This window comes from Buteo buteo, chromosome 16, assembly GCF_964188355.1.
Source record: "Buteo buteo chromosome 16, bButBut1.hap1.1, whole genome shotgun sequence".
Lineage (NCBI taxonomy): Eukaryota > Metazoa > Chordata > Aves > Accipitriformes > Accipitridae > Buteo > Buteo buteo.
Genome location: NC_134186.1, coordinates 28,530,976 through 28,552,649, shown reverse-complemented (window position 1 = coordinate 28,552,649; position 21,674 = coordinate 28,530,976). Strand labels below are relative to the sequence as shown.

At 35.9% G+C, this 21,674-nt stretch overlaps 1 protein-coding gene across 7 annotated transcripts in view; it reads left to right on the top strand.

The window, feature by feature from the left end:
• LOC142040407 (uncharacterized) overlaps positions 1–21,497 on the top strand; it is a 45,030-nt gene extending 23,533 nt beyond the window's left edge. For 6 of the 7 annotated variants that reach the window (XM_075048297.1, XM_075048296.1, XM_075048295.1 and 3 more), the window contains 9 exons: positions 275–11,173; positions 11,459–11,610; positions 13,150–13,309; positions 15,859–16,011; positions 17,137–17,304; positions 18,224–18,321; positions 18,676–18,810; positions 19,717–19,831; positions 20,643–21,497. In XM_075048297.1, coding sequence (XP_074904398.1) covers positions 275–11,173; positions 11,459–11,610; positions 13,150–13,309; positions 15,859–16,011; positions 17,137–17,304; positions 18,224–18,321; positions 18,676–18,810; positions 19,717–19,831; positions 20,643–20,801 — 12,039 coding nt within the window. In that variant the 3' untranslated portion in view covers positions 20,802–21,497. The remainder of the gene's footprint in view (positions 1–274; positions 11,174–11,458; positions 11,611–13,149; positions 13,310–15,858; positions 16,012–17,136; positions 17,305–18,223; positions 18,322–18,675; positions 18,811–19,716; positions 19,832–20,642) is intronic. The other variant, XM_075048299.1, reaches the window with a different exon arrangement.
• The last annotated feature ends 177 nt before the right edge of the window (positions 21,498–21,674 follow it).

Genomic DNA, 21,674 nt, shown 5'->3' with positions numbered 1-21,674 from the left:
CTCGTTAAAATAAAGTAAGAGAAGAAATTTTATGTTCTTTTGACATGGCCCATTTAAATGTCAGCAAAATAACAGCATTAGCTGCTTAGAATTTCATACACTAATCTTTCTGTATGCTAAAACAATCTAAAGAGTAACATGGTTATCTTGTGACTATACAGTTGGGTACAGATTGATTACCGTAGATACTCGTTCTACCTATGGAGTGTAACTTCCATTCTCCTTCTAATGTATGTTTGAAGTGTTCTTGTAACATTATTTTCTTGATATTTAGACTTTGAAACAAGATGGCGTGGTAGAGTCGATGCAGCTGGATCTGGACCAGACAAATGAAGAGCTTGACAAATTGAATACCAGCCATTTAGAGGAAAGATCTCAACTTATTCAAGATCTCCAGAAACGTGAAAGAGAAATTGATAATCTTAAAGAAGCACTGGCAGAGAAAGACAGGGAGATGTCTGTCTTGTCTTTGAATATGACAGAATATTCTGAACAGGTTATCATCCTGAAGCGTCAAGTGCAATGCAAAGAGGAAGAAATACGAGGGATGGAAGAGGCTTTATCAAAGGCTGAAAGGGAAACTGATTTACTGAAAGAAGTACAAACAGCTGATGTAAGAGATGCAAGCGTGAAGATATCTGTCCTTTCTGAGCAGAGTAATACAATGAGACTAGAGCTAGAAAGAGTTAGAGTTGAGAATGAAGCTAAAACCAAAGAAAACGAGGAATTAATAAGACAAAGCAGTGAGAACAGCATTACAATTAAGCATCTCCATTCTGAAATCAAGGCCAACAATGTCGCATACCATAACAAACTTGCGGAGTGCGAGTCACAAATTACTTTGCTGAAAGAACAAATAAGTAAATCATCTGAAAAGCTACAAGAAACCGAGGATAAACAAAGAAAAGAAACTGAATATTTGAAATCTCAGCTTGAGGAAAACAATACTCTAAAGGAAAAATGGAACAATTTGCTTAAAGAGAAAGAGAGTAAAGCACAGACACTTGAAAATGAGTTAAAATCAATTAAAGATTCATACAACAAACTGGTTTTGGAAAATGCTAGAAAAGATGAAGAGTTGGCTGAGTTATCTAGGAAGCTTATAGAACATACTGAACATCAGGAAACAATTAAAAAAGAATTACAAGAGAAGCAAGAGTTCATTATTTCATTAGAGCAGAAGCTTGGGGTTTTGGAGCAGCAAAATGAAGAGACTAAACTTAAATTAACTGGAGATCTGAAAGTCAAAGAGACATGTTGCAAAGAACTTAATAACCAATTAAATGAAATACATAAACAAATCAAGAAAATGGAAATAGAGACACAGGAGAAAGCTTCAGCTAATAAGCAATTGCATGCAGATCTTGAAGGCAAAGAAGTAAAATTGGCAGAGCAAATAAAAGCAAATGAATATCTGAAAAAAAGTATAGATATGGTGGAAAAAGAGAAGGAACAGCTAATCAGTGAAAATGAGAATTTGTCCAAACTCCTGGATGTAAAAGAGTGTGAATTGTTAAAGAAAATCCAGGCTGTGGCAGAAATAGAGAATAAGTTATCTGCTAGCACTGCTGAGTACGAAAAAACTCTTTCATTACTAAATTGTGATAAAAACACTCTGGCAAAAGAGATTGAACAACTTTCAGTACTTGCCAAGCAAAAAGAAAATTCAGTTGCAGAACAGCTGCAGGAGAAAACAAAGGAATGTAATGTGCTAGCTGATCAGTTGTTTGAAAGCAAGGAACAGACACAACAGTTGCATGAACAAATGCAATCACTTCTCATTCAGCTGAAGGATACTAGAGACAAAGAAATAAAGAAAGAAGAAATGTTAAATAATAAGTTATCTGAATGCAGTAGCCTAATCCAAGAGCTCAGCCATAGTAAGGAAAAGAATTTATTACTGCAGGAACAAATTCAAAGCATAACTGTGGATTTTGAAACTGTGAACAGGTCTCTAGAAGAGAAAATCCTTCAAAATTATTCATTACGTAAGGAAATGGAAGAGAGTAAGCTTTGTGTTGTAGAGTTGCAGGATGAAATTAAAAACCTTAAAGATGAAAAAACAGAGTTATCTCAGTTGGTAGAGGAAAGAGATCTGACTGTAAAATGTCAGGGTTCAGAACTTGAGAAGTTTCATAGGCAAATTTCTGAAAAAATGGAAGAAAGCACAGTGTTAAGTAATCAGCTACAGGTATTAAGCAAAGAATTGGATATGCTTAGGCATGAAAAGGAGAACTTTTCAAGCTTATTGAGTGAGAAGTCACGTGAATGTGAATTTCTTCAGTCACAGCTGGTACAGCAGCAGTCTGAAATTACTTCAGCAAGGCAACAAGCACATACAGCAGCTCTAGAAAATGAAAAATTGAAAGTAGACATTGAAACAGTTAATGTTATGGTAAAGAAAAAGTCAGATGAAGTAGCTGCTTTAACTTCACACTTGTCCCAACAAAGTCATAATATTTTAGCTCTGAAGGACCAAATTGATGGCCTGTTGATTGAAAAAGAAAACTTAAAAATTGTCTTTGAAGAAAAAGAAACTCTCCTTTCTGAAAAGGAGGCTTTGATTCAGCAAATGAAAGATAGTAAAACGGCAGGAGAAGGACAATATATGCAAATCATTTCAGATCTGCAAAACCAAATACAAGCCCTAGGTTTTGAAACCAGCCAGCTTAGACACACAATGCAGGAAAAAGAAAATGAATTTAAGAGGCAAGCCCAAGAATTAAAGTTACTGAAAGATAAATCTGAAGAGTCTGATGTACTTAGGGTTCAACTGTCTGAGAATATGGAGGTTATTTCTGACCTTCAATATCAGCTTAGAAACATGACAGAAAAATCATCCCAGTTGAATGATTCAATTATACAGAAGGACGAATCTTTAAAACAAAAGTTAGATGAATACATCAGTTTAAAAGCACAGCTTTCTGAGGTACAGGAATCTTCTGTTTTGCAGGAGAAACAGTTAGAGCTTTTAGTCTCTGAAGCAGAACAATTAAAAGTACTTGTTTCAGAAAAAGACTTAACCATCAACAATATTTCTTTATTCAGTGAGAATTTAAAGACACAACTTCAAGAGAAAGAGAATGAATGTGAGGTCTTAAAGAAACAGGTGGTAGAGCTGGCGGAAGTGAAAGTGAATTTACAAAAAGAATTACAACATCAGAAGAATGTAATAATTGAGATGGACCAGTCTTTATCGGAAAAGGAATCATCTCTTATGGAAAATGAAAGTATCCTCAAAACTCTGAAGGAGAAAGCAAGGAAAGATGAAGAGAAGACAAATTTAATTTCTCAGCTCCAAAGTCATGTACATGAACTAACACAAGAACTACAAAAATCTAAAGAACTAGTCCATGAGAAAGAAAATGCCTTTTTATCTCTTCAGGAGAAAATTGAAGCACAGTATGAAATAAGAACTGAGTTGAATGCAGCTCTTGGAAAAAAAGAGGAAGTTATTGCTGGACTGCTTAATTCTTTAAAGGAGAAAGATACCAGTATACAGTTGGCAGATAGCAAGGTTAATGTTCTTTCTAGTGAGATTGAGGTTCTCAGAGAAAAATTAGAGAAAAGTGGTACAGCTGTGAAAAACCTTACTAATGAATTTCAAGAAAAGAATGAGAAGCTTGATATTAATCAGAAGGAAATTGATTCTTTGACTGTTGAACTTGACTCCCTCAAAAACAAACACCAAAAAGCACTGGACCAAATAAGTACATGGGAAGAAGAACTACAGCAAAAAGAATTGGCTGTGGAATCTCTGCGTATGAAGTGCACTGAACAGGCAGATAACATAGCATGTTTGAAGTTAGAGTTGAACAATGTAAATTCCAAATCTTCTCAAGACTGCCATGACAATGCACTTTTAATAAGTAGTCTGCAGTGTCAGGTAGAGTCTTTAGAGAAAGAAAAAAATCTGTTACAAGAAGAGGCTGATAAACTGATGGCTGAAAACACACAACTTACTGCATCTCAAAATCAGTTGCAAAAGAAATTGGAAGAGCTCCGAGAAATCAATGAAAAACTAGAAACCAGTGAGAATTATTCAAGAATGCAGATAGATGCTGTCAAGCTGCAGATGAAGACTGAAAAAGACAAGTTACAGATGCAGGTTAGTGTGAAGGGTGAAGAACTTTCTAAATTAGAACTTAAATTTGAAACTCTAGAACAAAGTCTACTTGAGTCAGAAAACAAATGGGTGACAGAACTTGATAGGGCAACTTTACAAAATAATAATCTTATTGAGCAATTGAGCAGTTTAGAAAGTGAAATGAAATCAAAGGATAGCAAAATCCAGTCTTTGCAGCAGGAGCTGGATCTTATGAAAGAGGAATTAACACAGAGCTTATCTCTGTTACTTAGTAGTAGGCTTTTATGTAAAGAAAAGGCGGCACAGACTTCAGATTCTGAACTGCAGCTAACTGATAGTAAAATTCAGTTGGAAAAATTCTCCACTCTGGTAGCCACTATTTTGAGCAAAGAAGCAGAAGGAGAACAATTGCAACTGGTGCTTTTAGAAAAACAGAAAGAAATAGAGATCATGAAAGAAGAATTAAAAAGTATGCAGTCACTTGAGAAGCAGAAGGAGCTGCTGCATAATGATATTGAAAAGATGAAGAGCAAATACAAATCTGAAATTGAATGTCTGACAGAAGAAATGGTCGCAGTCAAGGAAACATTATGTAAACAACAGTCTCTCTTGCAAGAAAGGGAAGAGTCTTATGCAGAAATAAATAAGCAGGTTGAATTTCTTCAAGATAAGTTACATAAATCAGAAGAAATGGTAAGAAACGGTCAAGAAAAACTGCACGTTGAAGGTGAAAAAGTAGCAAGTCTCCTTGAAGAGATGGGAAAAAAAGATCAACTCATTGGAAATTTAACTTCCCAATTAAATCAGCAGAAGGATTTAATTTCTGGCCTAAGTCAGCAACTGAAAGAAAAGGACTGTTCTGTTACCCAGGTCATGGAATCATTGTCTAATGAAATGCTGAATTTTTCTGAAGAGAGAAATACATTAAATACCAAACTGCAAGACCTTGAAGCTGTTCATAAGAGTTCTGTAGGAGAACTAAACCAAGTATTGCAGGAACTTGAGGATTGTAAGAAAGAACTGGAACACAGTCAGGTTACGTTAAGGAGTAGAGAAGCTGTGTTTAAAGATTTAATGAATGAAAAAGAGGAGATGCAGTTTAATCTTGAGAAAATGGGCAAGGAAAAAGACAATCTGAAAAAGAAACTTCAAGCAGCATTGATAATAAGAAGAGATCTAATGCAAAAAGTTGGAAAACTAGAAAAGAGTGGACAGGAAGAAATAGAAAAAGAGCAAAAAAAAGCAGAGGAGTTGTTGAATAAAGTTAATGAGTTAACAGACAAGCTGAAACTAATTGAAGTACAAAATAAAGACTTTGAGTCTCATATTGGAACTTTGAAGCAACAACTTCTAGAAAAAGATGCCAAAATAAACGATTTGACTGAAATTTTGTCTGCAAAAGCCTCTTACTTAGAGGAACTTCAGGACAATATTGCAGAACGAAATGATGTCATTGCTGAAAAACAAAACATATGTGAGCAGAACCTAAAATCTTTAGAGGAGAAGGACTGCATGCTTGCTCATATGCAATCTATGCTCGATGAAAATGCAAACGCATATGAAGAGGAACGTTCTCAGCTGCTCTTAGCTCTTGAAAAGTTGAAGTCTGAAGTTAAGAAGAAGGAAGAATTGTTGAAAAATTCTAGCTCAGAAGAGCCTTATTTAAGTGCTGGGGACAGGAAGAAGTGTCTGGACCCCAATGATGACATCAATGTCATCAATCAATTTAAAAAAGAAAAAGAAGCCTTGGAGAGGGAGCTTTTGGTGATGAAAGAAGATATAAAAAAATTTCAGAAAGAAAGGGAAGAGCACACTAAACTTGCAGCAGATTTTGATGAACAAAAAATCCACCTTGAGAATCTCAAACAAGAACATAAAGCACTCTGGGAAGTTCTTCAAACAAAATGTAAAGAACTTGACTTTAATCAGTTAGAAGAGTACCCTCTAGGGAAAGAGCTGGCTTCACCTAAGGCAGTGCCAGGAGAAGAAGCCCCTGACCTAAGGAATTTGGAATCAGACAAACCAAGAAGCAAGGTTCAGGTTGCATCCTTAAAAGAGTCAGAAAACATTATCACTGCACTGGCAAGTAAAGACACTGAGTTAAAAGAACTAAGAAGTAATTATGCAAAACTTCAGGAGGAAAGAGAAATGTTAAAGCAAGAGTTGAGAAAAATATCAGTTAAATTTGGTGATGAAAGAGAAGAAACAGTCAACTTAAACTCTTTGAGACAGCAGGAGCAGTACCAAGAGCAATATAAGGGCAGCTTGTTGGAGGACATAAAGCAGCTACAGAAAAAGCTGAAAGCATATGAGGCTGAAGCTGTAGAGGTTAAGACAGCACTTGAACATGTGAATAATGAGAAAGAAGCACTTATTAAAAAAAGTGAAGAGGATTACAAGATGAACCAGGAGAAACTGCAGAGATTGAGAATTGAAGCTAAGAAGGAGGTTGCAGAAAAGAATGAGGAAATAGAAGCATTGCGTTGTTCACTTACGGATTTCAAAGATAAACTTGATCTGGAAAAGGAATTACTAAATGAAGCCATAAAGGAGGGCAAAGATGAAGCCCACCATTACAAAACAGCATTTGAAGAAATGAAGAGTGAAAAAGAGAAACTTGTCAGTTGTTTAGAAAAGTCCGATTTGGAACTAATTAATATGAAAAAGGAGGTAAAACATTTCAGTGAAGAAAACAAAAAACTGCTGACAGAGCTATGTATGCTACGTGAGAAGGCTGAGATGAGTAGACCTGTGGGGTCATGCAAAGAGCTTAAGGAAGAAAATGATACTGAAAAAGAATTGGGAGAGTTTTGTTTGGAAAGTAATTTCCTTCAAGAAAAGTTGCAAGATAAAGGCACCTGTTTGCAACTATCAGAGGCTGATTACTCTGGGAAAACTAAACTGAGAGAAGCAACAGAATGTCAAATCCCAAAACAAATGCAAACGATTGAAGAGCCGCTGTCGAAAACTGCAAATGTAAATGATTCTAAACTACAAGAGCAAAGAACTATATCAGAAGGGAAGTCCAGAGAGCGCCTTCAAAGAAAATTACAGGCGGCTTTAATATCACGTAAAGAAGCCCTGAGAGAAAATAGATGTCTAAAAGACCAGATTGATAAGCTGATGTTGGAAAGAGAAGAGCTGGTGAACAAGACAGGGATGCTTGAACGCTTGTTAGAGCTTAGTAGAGAAAAACAAAGTTCAAGTACTGTTTCTCCATTGTCTGAAGAGGAGAGCCTTGTTTCTGAAAATGCTAGACTGTTGACTGAAAATGAAAACCTCACGGCGGCATGTGAAAGTCTTAAATCCACCATGGAGACTATAGTTCAGGAAAAAGAGGCCTTTTCTTTCCAACTAAATAGCTTAAAAGATTCTCAGACAGTTGAATTAACAGGATGGAAGGCTAAACATAGTGAATTAAAGCAGGAGTATGAATCACTTCTTCAGGCGTATGAGAATATCAGTAGTAAAATAGCAGATATGAGGCAAGTTATTGATCTCAGTAGAAAAGAGAAGCAAGAGGCTATTCAAAGACTCAGGGAAGGAGAATCTGAGAAGGAGGCTCTTGAGAAGCATTTACAAAAACTCATTGCTGAAAATGAGGTTATTAAGAATCAACTGAAACAACTCGGTGAATCCAAGAAAATGGAAGTTGACGAATTACAAAGTAAAGCAGAAAGGCAGATACGTGAGCAAGAGGCAATGATGCAAGAACATCAGGATCGTCTTCATGAACTGACTGAACAGAATCATCAGCTAATGGAGGAGAATGAGCAGCTGAAACAAACTTCTGAAAATTTAAAGCAGGCTTTAGAAAAAATTCAGAATGAAAATGATACCCTTCATAACAACATCACTGTAACTAAAGCAGCTTTGGGAGAGCTCCAAGTTCAAATGGAAGTGTACCAAAATGATATGCAATCTAAAATCAATGATGCATTACATGACAATGAATCATTGTTAAAGGACATTAATGTGTTAAAGGATAAGCTCTCTGAAAAAGAACAAGATGTGCTTGTCCTAGAACAAGAAAGAAATTTAATTTCAGAAAAAGCGAAAGAAACTGAAAAATCTTTGGACCATAAAAATCATTGTCTAACAAAGCTGGGCATGGAATGTAAAAGTCTTACACAAGAAATTGTTAGTCTAAATGAAAAAGTTAAGATTTTAGAGGATGATAAATGTCTGTTACAGGAAGAATTAGAAAATGCACAAGAAAGTTCTTACAAAGTAAAGAATGAGAGAGAATTTCTTGAGACAGAATTGCTTAATCATGTTAAAAAAGTTGACCATCTTACTGATAGAATGAAAGCAGCACAGGTACAGAATAACTTGCTGTTGCAGCAACTGGAAGAATTAAAGGCAGAAAAATGTAACGTGATTAGAGAAAAAGAAGAACAGCAGTTACATCTTGTGAAAATGTTTGAGGAGAAGGTGAAAAGTGCTCAGAGAGATAATAATGGAAGTAAAAACAAAACGAAAGAATTGCAAGAACTCTTGAAGGAGAAGCAGCAGGAGATCAACCATTTGCAAAAGGATTCTATAAAGTTCCAGGAGCTGATCCTGGATTTGGAAAGATCTGTGAAACTGTCACAGACAAAAAGTGAAAAATTCGAAAAGGACTTAAGTAATACATTAGAAAAACTTGCAAAGTCAGATGAAGAAATACATCATCTCAAGGGAAAGCTTTCTTCACAGATGAACCTGTTGGATCAGTCAAAGAATGAAGTGGACAGGCTTACAGATGAGAATCTAAATTGGAGAAAAGAACTTCAGAAGAAAGAAGATGAACTACAAATTCAAAAGAGAGAATATGAGAGAGAATTGGAATTTAATCTTCAACAATTAAAATTGGTTCACAAAAGAGAATTTTTTAAGCTCCAGGAAAGACACGGTGCCCTTGAGAGAGAAAAAGATAGGGCAATTAGTGAGATTCATGGTTTGCAAGAGGAAGTTAGCATTAAGGACTCTCAAAACAAGAAACTTCAAGCAGATTTGAATGCAGCTTTGGCACGATTAGCTGCTTTTACAAAGTGTATGTCCTCTCTTCAGGATGACAGGGACAGGGTAATCACTGAAATGAAAACCTGGGAAATGCAGTTCAAAGAGGCCATCCAAAATAAAGAGAAACAGATAGAAGACAGTAATAGAAGAATAGTGTCTTTACAAGATGAATTGAAAGACAAAATTACTCAGATTCAAGAAATGAATATCAAATATTCTGTGGCAGACGAAACAAAGGATGAACTGTATTTGAGGCAAAAGTCTGTTGATATAAAACGCTATGAAGAGCTCTGCAGAATAAAGGAAGAAAATATGGCTTTTTTTAACAGGCAGCAAGAATTGGAGAGTGTTCTTCAGTCCAAAGAAGAAGCTTTGCAAGCACTCCTTAAAGAAAATAATTCTCTTAATCATCTCATAGAGAATAGTAAAAGTGCAGGAAGAGAGATAAAAGCTCTGGAAAGTAATTTTACAAGACAGGAACAAGAATTGCAACAGCTTCTAGCCGAGAAGGAAAAAATTAATGCTGAATTGCAAAAGCAGATTACCATTTCTGAGCAAATGAAGATCATGCTAAATAATAAAGACAAAGAAATTTCCTTGCTCATTTCGTCAAAAGGTGATGAAATTTCTGACTATCTGATTCAGGTACAGACTCAACATAGAAAACAAATCAAGGAGTATGAACTTCAGTTAAGGTCTTTGCAGGTGGAGAGACAACAATCTGAGGAGGCTTGTCAAAGGATGGAAAATGAATTGAGAAATCTCCAGATGAAAGCAGACAAAGCAGGTCAAGATAAGGCTACAATTGCCAGTGAAATAGATGCCTTTAAAAAATCAATGTCATCTCTTCAGAATGATCGGGATGACCTTTTTTCTAAATACAAAGAGCTGGAACATCTTCACCAAGATGTCTTAAATCAGCGGGACAGTCTGATAGTTGGCAATGCAAGTGAGAGTAATGCTTTGAAACAAGAATTAAGGATACTTCTCAATCAGATAGATGATCTTCATTCTGAAAATGCAATGCTAAGTGCGCAGCTGATAAAGTATAGGGAAGATCTTAACCAAGTTTTGTCTCTGAAAGACCATCAGCTGAAAGACTTACTTAAGCAGAAATTGGATTGTATTAAAAGCCTTGAACAAGAAAAATATGATCTTCAAAAACAAATAAAAGAAATGCAACTTTCCAATGAACTGCAAAAGGATACTGCTGTATCTTTGGAACATGAAAATAAAAAATTAATGTCTAAAGTAAATGATTTAGAATCTTTAATTGCATCATTAAACAAAGAGAAACTTGTTTCTGAATCTGGAGAGAAACTGTTAACTAGTGATAGTGTTCAGAAAAAAGACTGTGTATCAAATGGACAGTATGGAGAAAATCTTCAGAAGAAGATTCAAGAACTCCAGAAATCAAGAGGCAGAAATAATAAGGGTGCCGATGAGGAATACAGTAAGACTCTTTTGACACTTGAACACGGAGATGAACCTGATGCTTTTGCAGAGAAGATGATATTAGAAGTTCAGTCTCAAAATAGTGAGCTGCGGTCCCAAAACGAGGCCTTTGGGAAAGCAATGACTGCTCTACAAAATGATAGAGATAGGATAATAGAGGACTTAAAGGTACTTCAGAGCAAATACACATCTGAACTCAAGACTGAAAAAAAGAAAGGAGATGAACTTGAAGCTGAATTGGATGGCTTTAAATTACATCTTATCAGTATGCTCAAAGAACATTCTCTTCTGAATCAGGCTATTCTTGATGCTGCAGATAAGGTTACACTTGATCAGATTGCTGATGAAATTGAAAATCTCTGTAGGACGTTAGTCAGTCGAGAGATGGAGGTTAGCAGGCTCTCGTCTGAGTGTGGGAATTATGTTCACCAGATTGAAGCGTTTTCCAAGGCTATGGCCAGTCTTCAGGATGACCGAGACAAATTGCTGCAGGAACTCAGCAGTCAGAAGGTAACTTCTGAAACAAAACAGGGCACAGCTTCATTTCCAATTGGTTGCAACAGCATCAATGAGATAAATTCTTTTAAAAGTAATTTGGATATGCCTCAGAATGCTAGGGAAAGATTGGTAAGTTTTAATTAGCTACATCACTTGGTAATTCTTTTCTTTATGCAGAGAATGCTTAGAGACATTATGGATTCTGAAGTTTAACTTTGTAAATTATGTGAGTGCTAAGAAAACATTATGTGACTAGAGGAGGTGTGCTTACAATTTTGGGAGTTTAGGTGATTATGCCGTTAAACAGGAGCAAATGGGGAAAAAACATTATTCTGTAGTTGGAAGTCTAGCACTAATAGAACTTCAACCATATAGTTTTCATTCCAGTTCACTAATCACGTTTATTAAACATAGGCTAAAGAAGGAGCCAGCCTTGCAGCTGTTGAAATATCAAAACTGAAGACCAAGGTTGATGATTTGGAGAAGGCATTGCATCAGACAAAAGCCTTCCAAGCAGAAACTGAGAGAGAGATTGCATCATACCAGAATGAGCTTGCTGGATTGAGGTATAAATGTTAAAATGAAATAGTACATGTGGCTCTTGTTTAGAATTTTTCAGTGCTTCACAACCTGACATGAAACTGCCACAAAACCAAAATTACGGATAGTTTAGCAGGAAGTAGGATCAGAATATTTCTGTAATTTGTGAAATCAACTTCTGCAGCGTTGCCTTTGTTTGCGGTTATCCTTGTACCTTTATGTAATGGTCTCTTGGTTTATGTGAAGTTTCAAACAGTCTTAATTGAATGTTTTGTGTTCTGTTGGTGACTTGGATATATGGAACTACAGTTTAAGAATCTTATTTCAGTGCTTGGTGTCATGCTCTCTTCTTAGAGTAACGATTGATATGGCTGATTTCCCCCTCCGGTCTCTTTTTTTAAAAGATGTCTGAGGTGTTTCATATTTGGCCCAACTACATATTGAAAATTAAATTAATTTCACATTTGAGTATGATTTTTGTAGATTCAAGAGTCCACTTCAGCACTGTTCACATCTTGCATTATCTGTGACGAATGAATAATGTGACATCTTGGGCCTAGTTCTGTGAATGCCTCCTAAGGTCTGCTTCAAAGAAGGCTGTAGGCATTTTTAAGTGGCACTCAGTGGAGGCAGATCAAGATTTGGTCATCTTAGACTGCTGTTCTTATTCAAGCTTTTCAACTTGTGCAGATGATTGAAGTGTGAAAGCGTGCTATGATCAGTTCAGTGAAGATAATTTTCTTTGAATTTGAGGCCAGTAGGCAGTATACTAGCGCCTTACTGCATTTTATTGTCTGTAGTGCAATTTCTATATCTCTACTTAGAGTCTGTGTAAGATAATATCTGTTTTATACTAGAAGCTTTTGGGGGATGGGGTGTAGATCAAAAGGCCAGCCCCACATTTATCTTTGCAAATGTGAGAAAGTTAGTATGAAATATTCAAACCTCATTCTAACGTGTAGACTTAACCAGTGAACAGCATGAATAGTCTCTTTCCGTTTTTTCCCCCAAACTTTAAAAACAGAAATTGAATTCAAAAGGATTTAAATTACTTTTATGCCCTTTGTGCTATTGCCTGTGTGAGACAGCAGTTTCTGGAGGTGTGGCATATTTGTTTATTTCAGTCTTCTATGTCTAGGGTATTCCTTTTCAAACTTGTGTACTTGCAGTAGGGTAGAGTGGCTGTCATGAGCAGTGCTCTACACAACTGTGACCTAGAGTTGCTTTGCTGCCCAACCTTATTCTTTAGGTAGCTGAAGTATTTATTGCATTAACAGATGTTAGTATCTTTACAGCCAGTGAACTTCTCTCATCTCCAAGCCAACGAAGCAAATGTGATGTTATCACTTTCCAAGCTTTATTTTCTGATTATTTTTTTAGCAGATGTCTTTAAACCAAAGCATGTATTGAGAATGTTCATATAGTGCTCCATATTTGCATATAACTGTTCAAAACTTACCATTATTTATTTCAGAAATAGCAGTAAGTACAGTTTTATCCTTTTCATTGACTTGTATGTAGTATGTCATCATTTAACGTCTAGTCTAATAATGTTTTATGTTCAGAATGGAAAAAAACCTCCTCCTCTCAGAGTCCCAGGCACTGCGAAATCAATGTCAAATCACAGTTGCTGAGAAAGACCGACAAATTGCAGAACTACAGAAACTGCAACAAGACATGATTGTTAAGAAATCAGTCTCCGCTGGCAGCAATTACCCAGTCAAGGTAAAGAAATGAAATGTAGCAGGAGGCACAAATCTACTTCCATTGGTTTATTGTATTAAATTTGCAGCCTGCTTCCGAAAAGAGAGCTATACAGCATATGGTAGTGAATCACGGAAGGCTGAGTGCATTACCTGTATGTCAGGTTGCCTGGGGTCAAATCAGCAAGTTACAGCTATTCCAAGCAAATGAGTTGCAATGGTTAAAACCACTTTTTAATGGAGTCTGCTATGTTGATCAACTTCTTTTAAACAAAGAAAAATCATGAGTCTATGATATGTTGATAAAATAACAGAGGAAACTTGCTGATGTGGTGTATTTTAATGGTTAAAAACATAGAAAGCACCTTCATAAAAATGAAATGGCTGTGAAGCAAAAGGTGAAGGTTATGAACCAATAAAGGCTACTGATTCTTAGTCAAAAAGGAGTGACAATTTGCTGTGGTTACATTGTAAGTTATTTGCTTGTTGCTGAGTTGCTAATGTTAGTAGATTACTTAAGTAGTCTTATAAATTACTGGTTTAGGTTAGTTAAATCCAGAATAAAATACAAAGAAGTTAAAAAAAAAAAAAGGTTCAAACGTTCAACAGCAGAATGGGTGCTGATAAATAGAGACACATATTGGAAAGGGAAAAAAGAACTAGTGCAATTTACAGGTTTCTCAGTTAATTCTTTCAAATGAAGAAGAGGATAGGGAACTTTCAGGCAACTCAAGGAGGAATTCTTCTCTTGTAGTAGCAGAGATAAAAACATGTCTGTATGTGGGAATATGACTCTGGCTTCCTGTGACAATTTTGTATCTATCACAAGTCTTTTACTGTTCACACTGTTATAACACCAGTGTCGTTACTTGTTCCTATAGCACTCTCGTTCAAAAGAGAATAGGATGCTGTACTATTACTTGTGGGATGCCAACAATGTATTTATTGTCACAGAGTCCTTGCATGCCGATTGACTTAATCACTTGCCAGACAGCCTGTACTACAGCTGTGTTCTACCTATTTCTTTTTCTTTCAATAGGTAATACCAAGTTGGATCTGTCTTCCCCAGTTCAGTGATTATTACACTAAGTATAGAAGCATCATAATTTTTTGAGACATGAACCTTCTTTTAAAATCCAGGTTTAGAGTTGGCTAGCTGATGTAAATATTATTGGAGGAACAGATAGACAAGGTGACTTGCATATATCTTTAGAAAACCAGTCTAAGTAAGTTATTTGGATGTTGAAGAAATGGTAGGAAAAGTGGCACAGAAAACATAATTCTTCCATGTAAATAATTTGTAATTATAATATTTTGTAATACACTTCACCTCAGATTCACTGAACTATTGCATCGATACAAAAAGAAGTTTCAAAGGAGGGAGGTGGGAAGCATGATATAGAAAAACTTATAAGAAGAAAATTCAGTAAAGATTGGGATTGTTTATATTGAGAAGGAAATAAATGAGAGTAAAAAAACCCCAACCGAATAGTACTGTGGGATGTAAGTGAAATGAGAATCTACACTCTCACTTCTTATAGACCCAGAATAGGGACATTTGGTTACAAATACAAAAACAGTAAAAGGATGTGCTCTTTCAGGTAATGTGAACGTTTTCCTAGACATTATAGCTGCAACCCATTATCAGGGACACAGTTTTTAAGAGGATCAAAAAAGAACTTGGTAGTTTTCATTGACAACAGTTTTCAGAATTTGTATACTTGTTGCTGACAAATTTTAAAGGTCTAATGAAGTTCATTCTTCAGAGCATAAATCAATCTCTAATTACTGTAGATTAGAATAGGACCTAATTGGGGGGAGAAGGGAGAGATGTGTTCTTGCCCTTCCCCTGAAGCAGCTGGAGTTGGCTTCTGCCAGGAACAAAACACTAGATTTAGAAAGGCAACAGCTGAGACCTAGTCTGGCAATTGCTGTCTGCTTTTGTAGACTATCATTAAAGGTTCAAGGAAAGTGTTATTTTAGAACAGTATTCTTATTTGCCTTTTCTGTGCCAAAGGAAGTAAACCATATTCCTTTTAATTCATGAAAAACAACGTTTTTAGTTGGTCAAGTCTGTGTCTCGTATGCTGTTCATTTTCTGTGATTTAAAATCACAAAGAAAAGCTATTGAACAGTAATGTCTGTTGGGTTATGGAATATTTTATGTGGTAGAAGTCTTTATTTCATGATTGTATAGGAAAATAGATTCCATAAAGCATTAGAGATGGCACACTTCCCTCCATTATTGGAGATTAACATCAAAATGTTGATCTGCCAGAGATGAAGAAGGCCAAAGTTGTGAATCAGTGATTAAAAATTAAGTTGAATTGCCTTTTCATGGTAATATTTTATTGTTTTTTTAATTTAAGTATTTAGGTTGAAAACAGTAAGTAGATTTTTTATATACATATATATATAGTCTCTTGCAAATGTGATATTAACTTGTGAGAAGGAAATGATCTTGGGAAAAGGAAGTTACTATGTAGTCCATATGTATATTTAGTGTTGGAGTTGTGTATTATTTAGAGAAATCCTATACCACTTACCCTGAATATGCTAATACTTTTTAAGGTTTTAGAAACTGCCTCCCTTGCTGGAAGTGCAGACACACTGGAGGAAATCAAACATGTCTTAGCTGAGAAGAATCAGCTTCAACATGAACTGCAGCGCTGTCTTCAGGAGATGCACCAGAAGGATCTGCATTTTCAGCAGATTAATTCAAAGGTAACTTAGAACGACAGGTGTAATTCTAAATAGCTCATGTGAATCTGAGCTGATATCAACATAGAAATATTGCTAAATTGGCGGTGTCTTGTATAATTGAAAGTTAGAGTGCTTTAAAACTTAGATTCTTCAAAACAGCCCTGTTGACTCAGACTAGAAATTACAAATTAAATGTCAGTATTATCTTTCAGTCAGGCTTTTCTGACTTGTTATTTGACTGAGAGGGGTTTATTTGAATCTACATTCTGAAGAGATTGATGGGGCACTGCTGAACTTCTACTCAAAGTAAAATATTTTTCATTATGGACAGAAACAGATGTCTGTCTTAGCTGAAACAAGATTTTAGCTATCTCATACCAAATTTTAAATACCTCAAAAATTTTGCCTTTACAATTTCTTGATGAACCCTTTTGTGGCTGGTAAGTATGTGTGTGTCTGCATGCACCTGTGTGTTTGTGTTCAGTTTTGTTCACAAAAGTTTGTAAACGTTCCTGGAAATTCACTTAACCTCTCTTAGTGTGGCCTGGTGTTCAAAGCAAATTAGGTTTATGTTACCTTTCATCTGTCATTGTGTCTGTTTTCACTCCTTCACCCAAATATTTTATAAATCTTAAACAGTTTTAACCAAACTTTGAAACAGGTGTAGAAATCTCAAATTCCTGCAAGTGAAGATGAGTGTTTAGGTAATGGGTGGAGACCCCAATTACGGTCTGTTTTTTGAAAAGATGAAAACTTGACTGCTGAGTATTCCTGGACTGCCTGGTGAACATGTTTGTACTGTCAGGCTTATTTGGCTATATGCATTGTCCTGAAGTAGCAACTACATTTACTATCTTTTGCCAGGTGGTGATATCATAGGAAACGCAGGGAGGAAGGCATTGGGGTTTAAAACCCTGAGTTTCTGGTTTGGGCATATCGATGACAGGGGAAATCCATCCTCACGTTTCATTATTTCCACTGCTCATAAAACAACTAGTTAAATCTTACCAAACTGTGACCTTGCCAAAAAGTTGTAATTTTGAAACTAGTACTTAGTTGTTTTCAACAGCAGGTCTCAAATCTGTAGTAATTTCGTGGAGGAGATAATTCCTAATTTTTATTTATTTAAATGTTAATTTCTTTCAGGTTGTGCAGTCAGCAGAAGAGAATGCTGTCTTGTCTGCCCAGTTGAAGACTCTTTCGCAGACTCTAAGGGATAACCAGCTTCGTTATACTGACTTGCAAAATCGTTATTTAAGACTGGAGAGGGAATGTCAGACAATGCAAGTGACATCTTTCCAAGGCACTGTTCAGGTAAACAAATACGTGGAAATGTTTTTAGTTTGGTTTTTTTTTTCCTTCTGTGCTTAGGGTTTTCTGGTTTTCATGCTGAAATGATTCAGCACTTTCGCTAGCCCACGATGTGCTGAAGATAACTGTCTTTATTGTTGTAAAGCTGTTTTTATTTGACTCTTTATTTAAGGAAGCTGTTTATATATGCTTTTTTTGTTTTGAATTATCATCCTTTTTGAATTGATCTACAGCTGGCAGAGATAATTGGATGATTGCTAATCACTGGATCAACAAAGTTTAGTGATAATTTCACATCAGTCGTGAATCATTTTGCAAGATGTTTGAGTAATATTTTTCAGAAGTGAGATCTATATCACCAGTTCAGCATTTCAGTACCCTTTGCCAACCCCTCATACTCATACGTAAGCTTATTCCTTTGTGATCTCTTCATTTTTAAAACGTTTTCCTGTGCTGCCTTCGTTATTCAGTAACAATCAGTTAATATAATGCCCTAAAGTATTGTAGGGATACATATATAAAAAACCTGTCATTCTTCCATAAACAGAAATAAATAAGGGGAACCGTAAACTAAAGAGTAAATGAATAGCTGCATTACTTATGAAACTACAGTCAGTGCTATATTACTATGTGGATGTGTAGATGCATTTCTTTCACTTCAGACATCGTTCAGAGGTTGCTGTGTTGTGCAGTGTACATGGATCCTTCAAGTTCTGCAGCACGCACAGGCAGTGTTCTTCATCAGCTTTCTTTTAGAAAACAGGTTTGGAAAATTGCAGCTCCGGAAATTAAAAGATTAAATGGCACAAAGCGTGGTTTGTTCCACTGCTTTGTGGTTCTTACAGCTTCTTTAATTGAAATAAAGATTTTTAGCAACTAGAAAAATGGTGACTGGCTTTTCTTCCCCTTTAATGTTTTCTAGGATGAAACTAGAGCAGAAGTTCCCCCTGGAGCGCCACAGGAAAGATCTGCGATTATTGTTGAAATAGACAATATGGAGCTAAATGAACTCAGAAAAAGGTCAGGACTGGGAGCATGTGTTAGCAATATTGTTTTCCTGACAGCTGTGTTGTAAGTGTGAAAGTAATGGTTTTCTATCCTTAGAGGCATTTTAGGGAAAAAGGGAAAGAAGTGGAATTACAGTGGATTAAATGCATCATAGTCATATTCTTGAATTGTTATTTTCTGGCGATATTTGTGGTTTGTTTTTGTAAAGATATATACTTACTGGTGACTTTTTTTCAATATCTAATCAAAAGCTTCTCATTATAATTAAGTCTTTATCACAAAAAAGAACATTCCATAATAAAAAAGAAAAAGGAAGTAATTCTTTAAGTACATAAAATACTGATTTCAGATTTCATTTTGTCATAGGCTTGCAGAGACTGAGCAACAATACGATTCAGTGCAGCAGGCGCTCTCACAGCTGACAGAAACACTGTCAGAAGAGAAAAGGAGGAGAGAAGCTGCAGAAGAGGCTCTTGGACTCTCTGAGGAGCGAATTAACAGGTAAAATACTCCTGTATGTAAAACGTGGGGGATTTTTTCTTTTGAAAGAAAAGTGTCTGTAAAACGTATTTCTTTTTCTTTTCTTATACTTTTGGAGAATGTGACAGTTAGATTGCTGCATTAAACCATTATGTGGGTATGACATAAGTTGCGTGTTCACAGAGCCAAAGCCGTCTTTTGCTTCTGCTTGCCCTTGGACAAATGCATGGTGAGGTTTTCATTTACGCTATGCCTGGAGTAAATGCAAAGTGGACTACGGAACAGGAAAAAGGAGTGTCAGGTTTTTTTGCTTGCCTTTTATTTTTAGTGAGATTAGTGATGGATTTTCCTATGGGTGTTAGATTTCTGAGCAAATAATAGAACAAACAAGCAATAGAACCTGTTTGTGAGTCCATAGTACCTGAAGCAATGGAAATGAACGTGTAACTGCATGAAAAAGCTAGGTTTAACTTTATGGCTCAAGAAAATTTTATGAGCTTTATTCCAACACCCCCCCCCGCTTATTTAATTTCTTGCTTTGGGTGTTGGACTCGGTAGTCAGTGGTATTTCTTTTTTTTCCAAGTTAGAAGAAAATCCCACATATAACAGCTTTAGCACAGCCACTGTTTAAATTTAAAATGCCATTATCCATCTGCCTACATGAAGTGTCCATCACTACCATCATCTGAAAATGACTATTCAATCAGCTAGCAATGATGGGGGTTATTCTGAATAAATGAAACACCTTGAGAGTAGATTGTAAATGGGGACTGAAAAAGACCTGGCAGCATAAACTAAGTCTTATTGCTTTTTGTGGGGACCTTTCCCCAGTAATGTTAGTATACAAAATAATGCTTATATGAATTCAGTACTTCAAAAGAACAGATAATGCAGTACTCCATTATCTCCCTTTAATTTTTCTCCAGATTTGAAGTAAGCAGTTACAGGTCTGTACCTAGCGAATACACTGTTCAGATGGAAACTGAAGAGGAAAGGGAAGCCTTAATCATCAATCCTAGTGAACATGTTATTGTGCGAAAGGTCAGTAAATGAAAGCTTTTAAAACCTCTGAATCATAAGCTACTTAAAAGTGGTGTGCATATTGTATGCTGCTAGCTGGAGACTAGATTGAAGATGGCACAGCTCATTATCTCCTCCATGCTACCCCTTTCTTTTTTCTGTCTTCTCTCTGCTATACTTTTCTTTCAAGTGCTATTCATTCTTGGAGTGCAGATCTCCCTTCTGAGTGACTGGAAGTCACTGATTTTGGGTTGTCCTCTTTATAGGTAAACACTGGCATGAGCTACTTGTCCAATCCACCTTGTCTCTGAGAAGCTGTGAAGTACTCTATTATTGTGTTGGGTATCATGGGGGTGGGTGGGCCATAGAGTCATCTGTTCAAAGTAGCAAACTACTGCTGAAACTACATTGTACTGAAAAAATGTCCTTAATTTCGTTCTGTTTGGGTTGTGGATGGTGAGTAAAATACAGGCAGCTGCATAAACCATGGCATAGAAAACATTACATATGTCCAAATTAAAATATGAGTAATCATATTTATATTACACGTGGCCATTAAATAAAATGTATATGCATATAATTATGCATTTTCATTTCTAGTATGTATACATAATTACGTAATACACAAATACCTTGTATCCATTCCTCTCCCCTTTTATTAATGATGTTTTCTTTGGCCTTTAAATCATTTATGCTTACAGCCTGTGCTGTGGCATCCATTGCTGCATCAGAAGCAAAAGGTTTATAGTGCCTCAGAAATCTAAGTTTCAGTACAGCTTCTTCTTACTTGTATTCATGACTACTTATTTGATGTTGTTTGTTTCCTAACCAGATGAAAGGAGGAGCCCTTTCCTTCCGAAGATGGCTTCGAGGGCGAAGTCTTTACTGTTCTAAGCTGCTGACCTCCAGAGCAAAATCCCGCTATTTATTCCTCACATACCTAGTTACACTACATCTTGTTGTTTTACTGTGCCTCACTGGTGTTCTCTGAATACACTGCATTTTATGGGTAAATTATTTCCCTGTAGGTAATGGTGTGCCAATTCAAGATAATAGATTTTTCACATGCTGCTGTTAAGCTATGCACTGGACACAGTTGTATATATTCTTGTTACACTACACAAATCTTGAGCTTCTTAAAAGAAATTTGTGTATATCACAGTTGCTCCAAAGTTGACTTGAATTGCTCTTGAACAGTGGAATATTATATTTGCTAAGGAGAAAATATTCCCCTCTGCCCTATAAAGAAACTGCTGCATACAAGTTATTTAATATTGTTTGTGAGTACATAATGATTGATTACTACTGAATGGGTTGTAAATGCTATCTTTTCTATATAAATTTTATTTTAAGAGTTAAACTATAAATTTTAAAGGAATATTCAGCTATTACTGTTTATTGGCTTCTTGATTATAACAAGAAGTTTTACAGAGTGCAATAAAGGAAGAACTACTGGATTTTTGATTTTTTTTTTGTTTGCTTCGGTTTTTTTCGATGAAAGTAAAAGAATTAAGAAGGTTGTTCTTTGGCCATACAGTTTGTAATGGCTATGACAAGGTGCAGAGTTATGTAGGTGGTAATTAGGTAAGCTGATGATTAAAGATTCAGAACTAAGATGACATGAAGAAATGTCTTCAACTTGTTATATTCCTTTACTGTTGTTTAAAGGTGCAATTGTTGTAACTTTTCTCGTGGTGGTTTTTGTTTGTTTGTTTGTTTTTTTAAATTCACTTGCACTTCTTGTCGTGGTGGATTTAGTTACTGCCTGTCTTTGGGGCAAAATGTTACTGCTCAACACATGAAATTCAAGCTTATAAAGACACAACCTTACGTATTTTACATGTTCAGGCTTCAAGGTACAAAT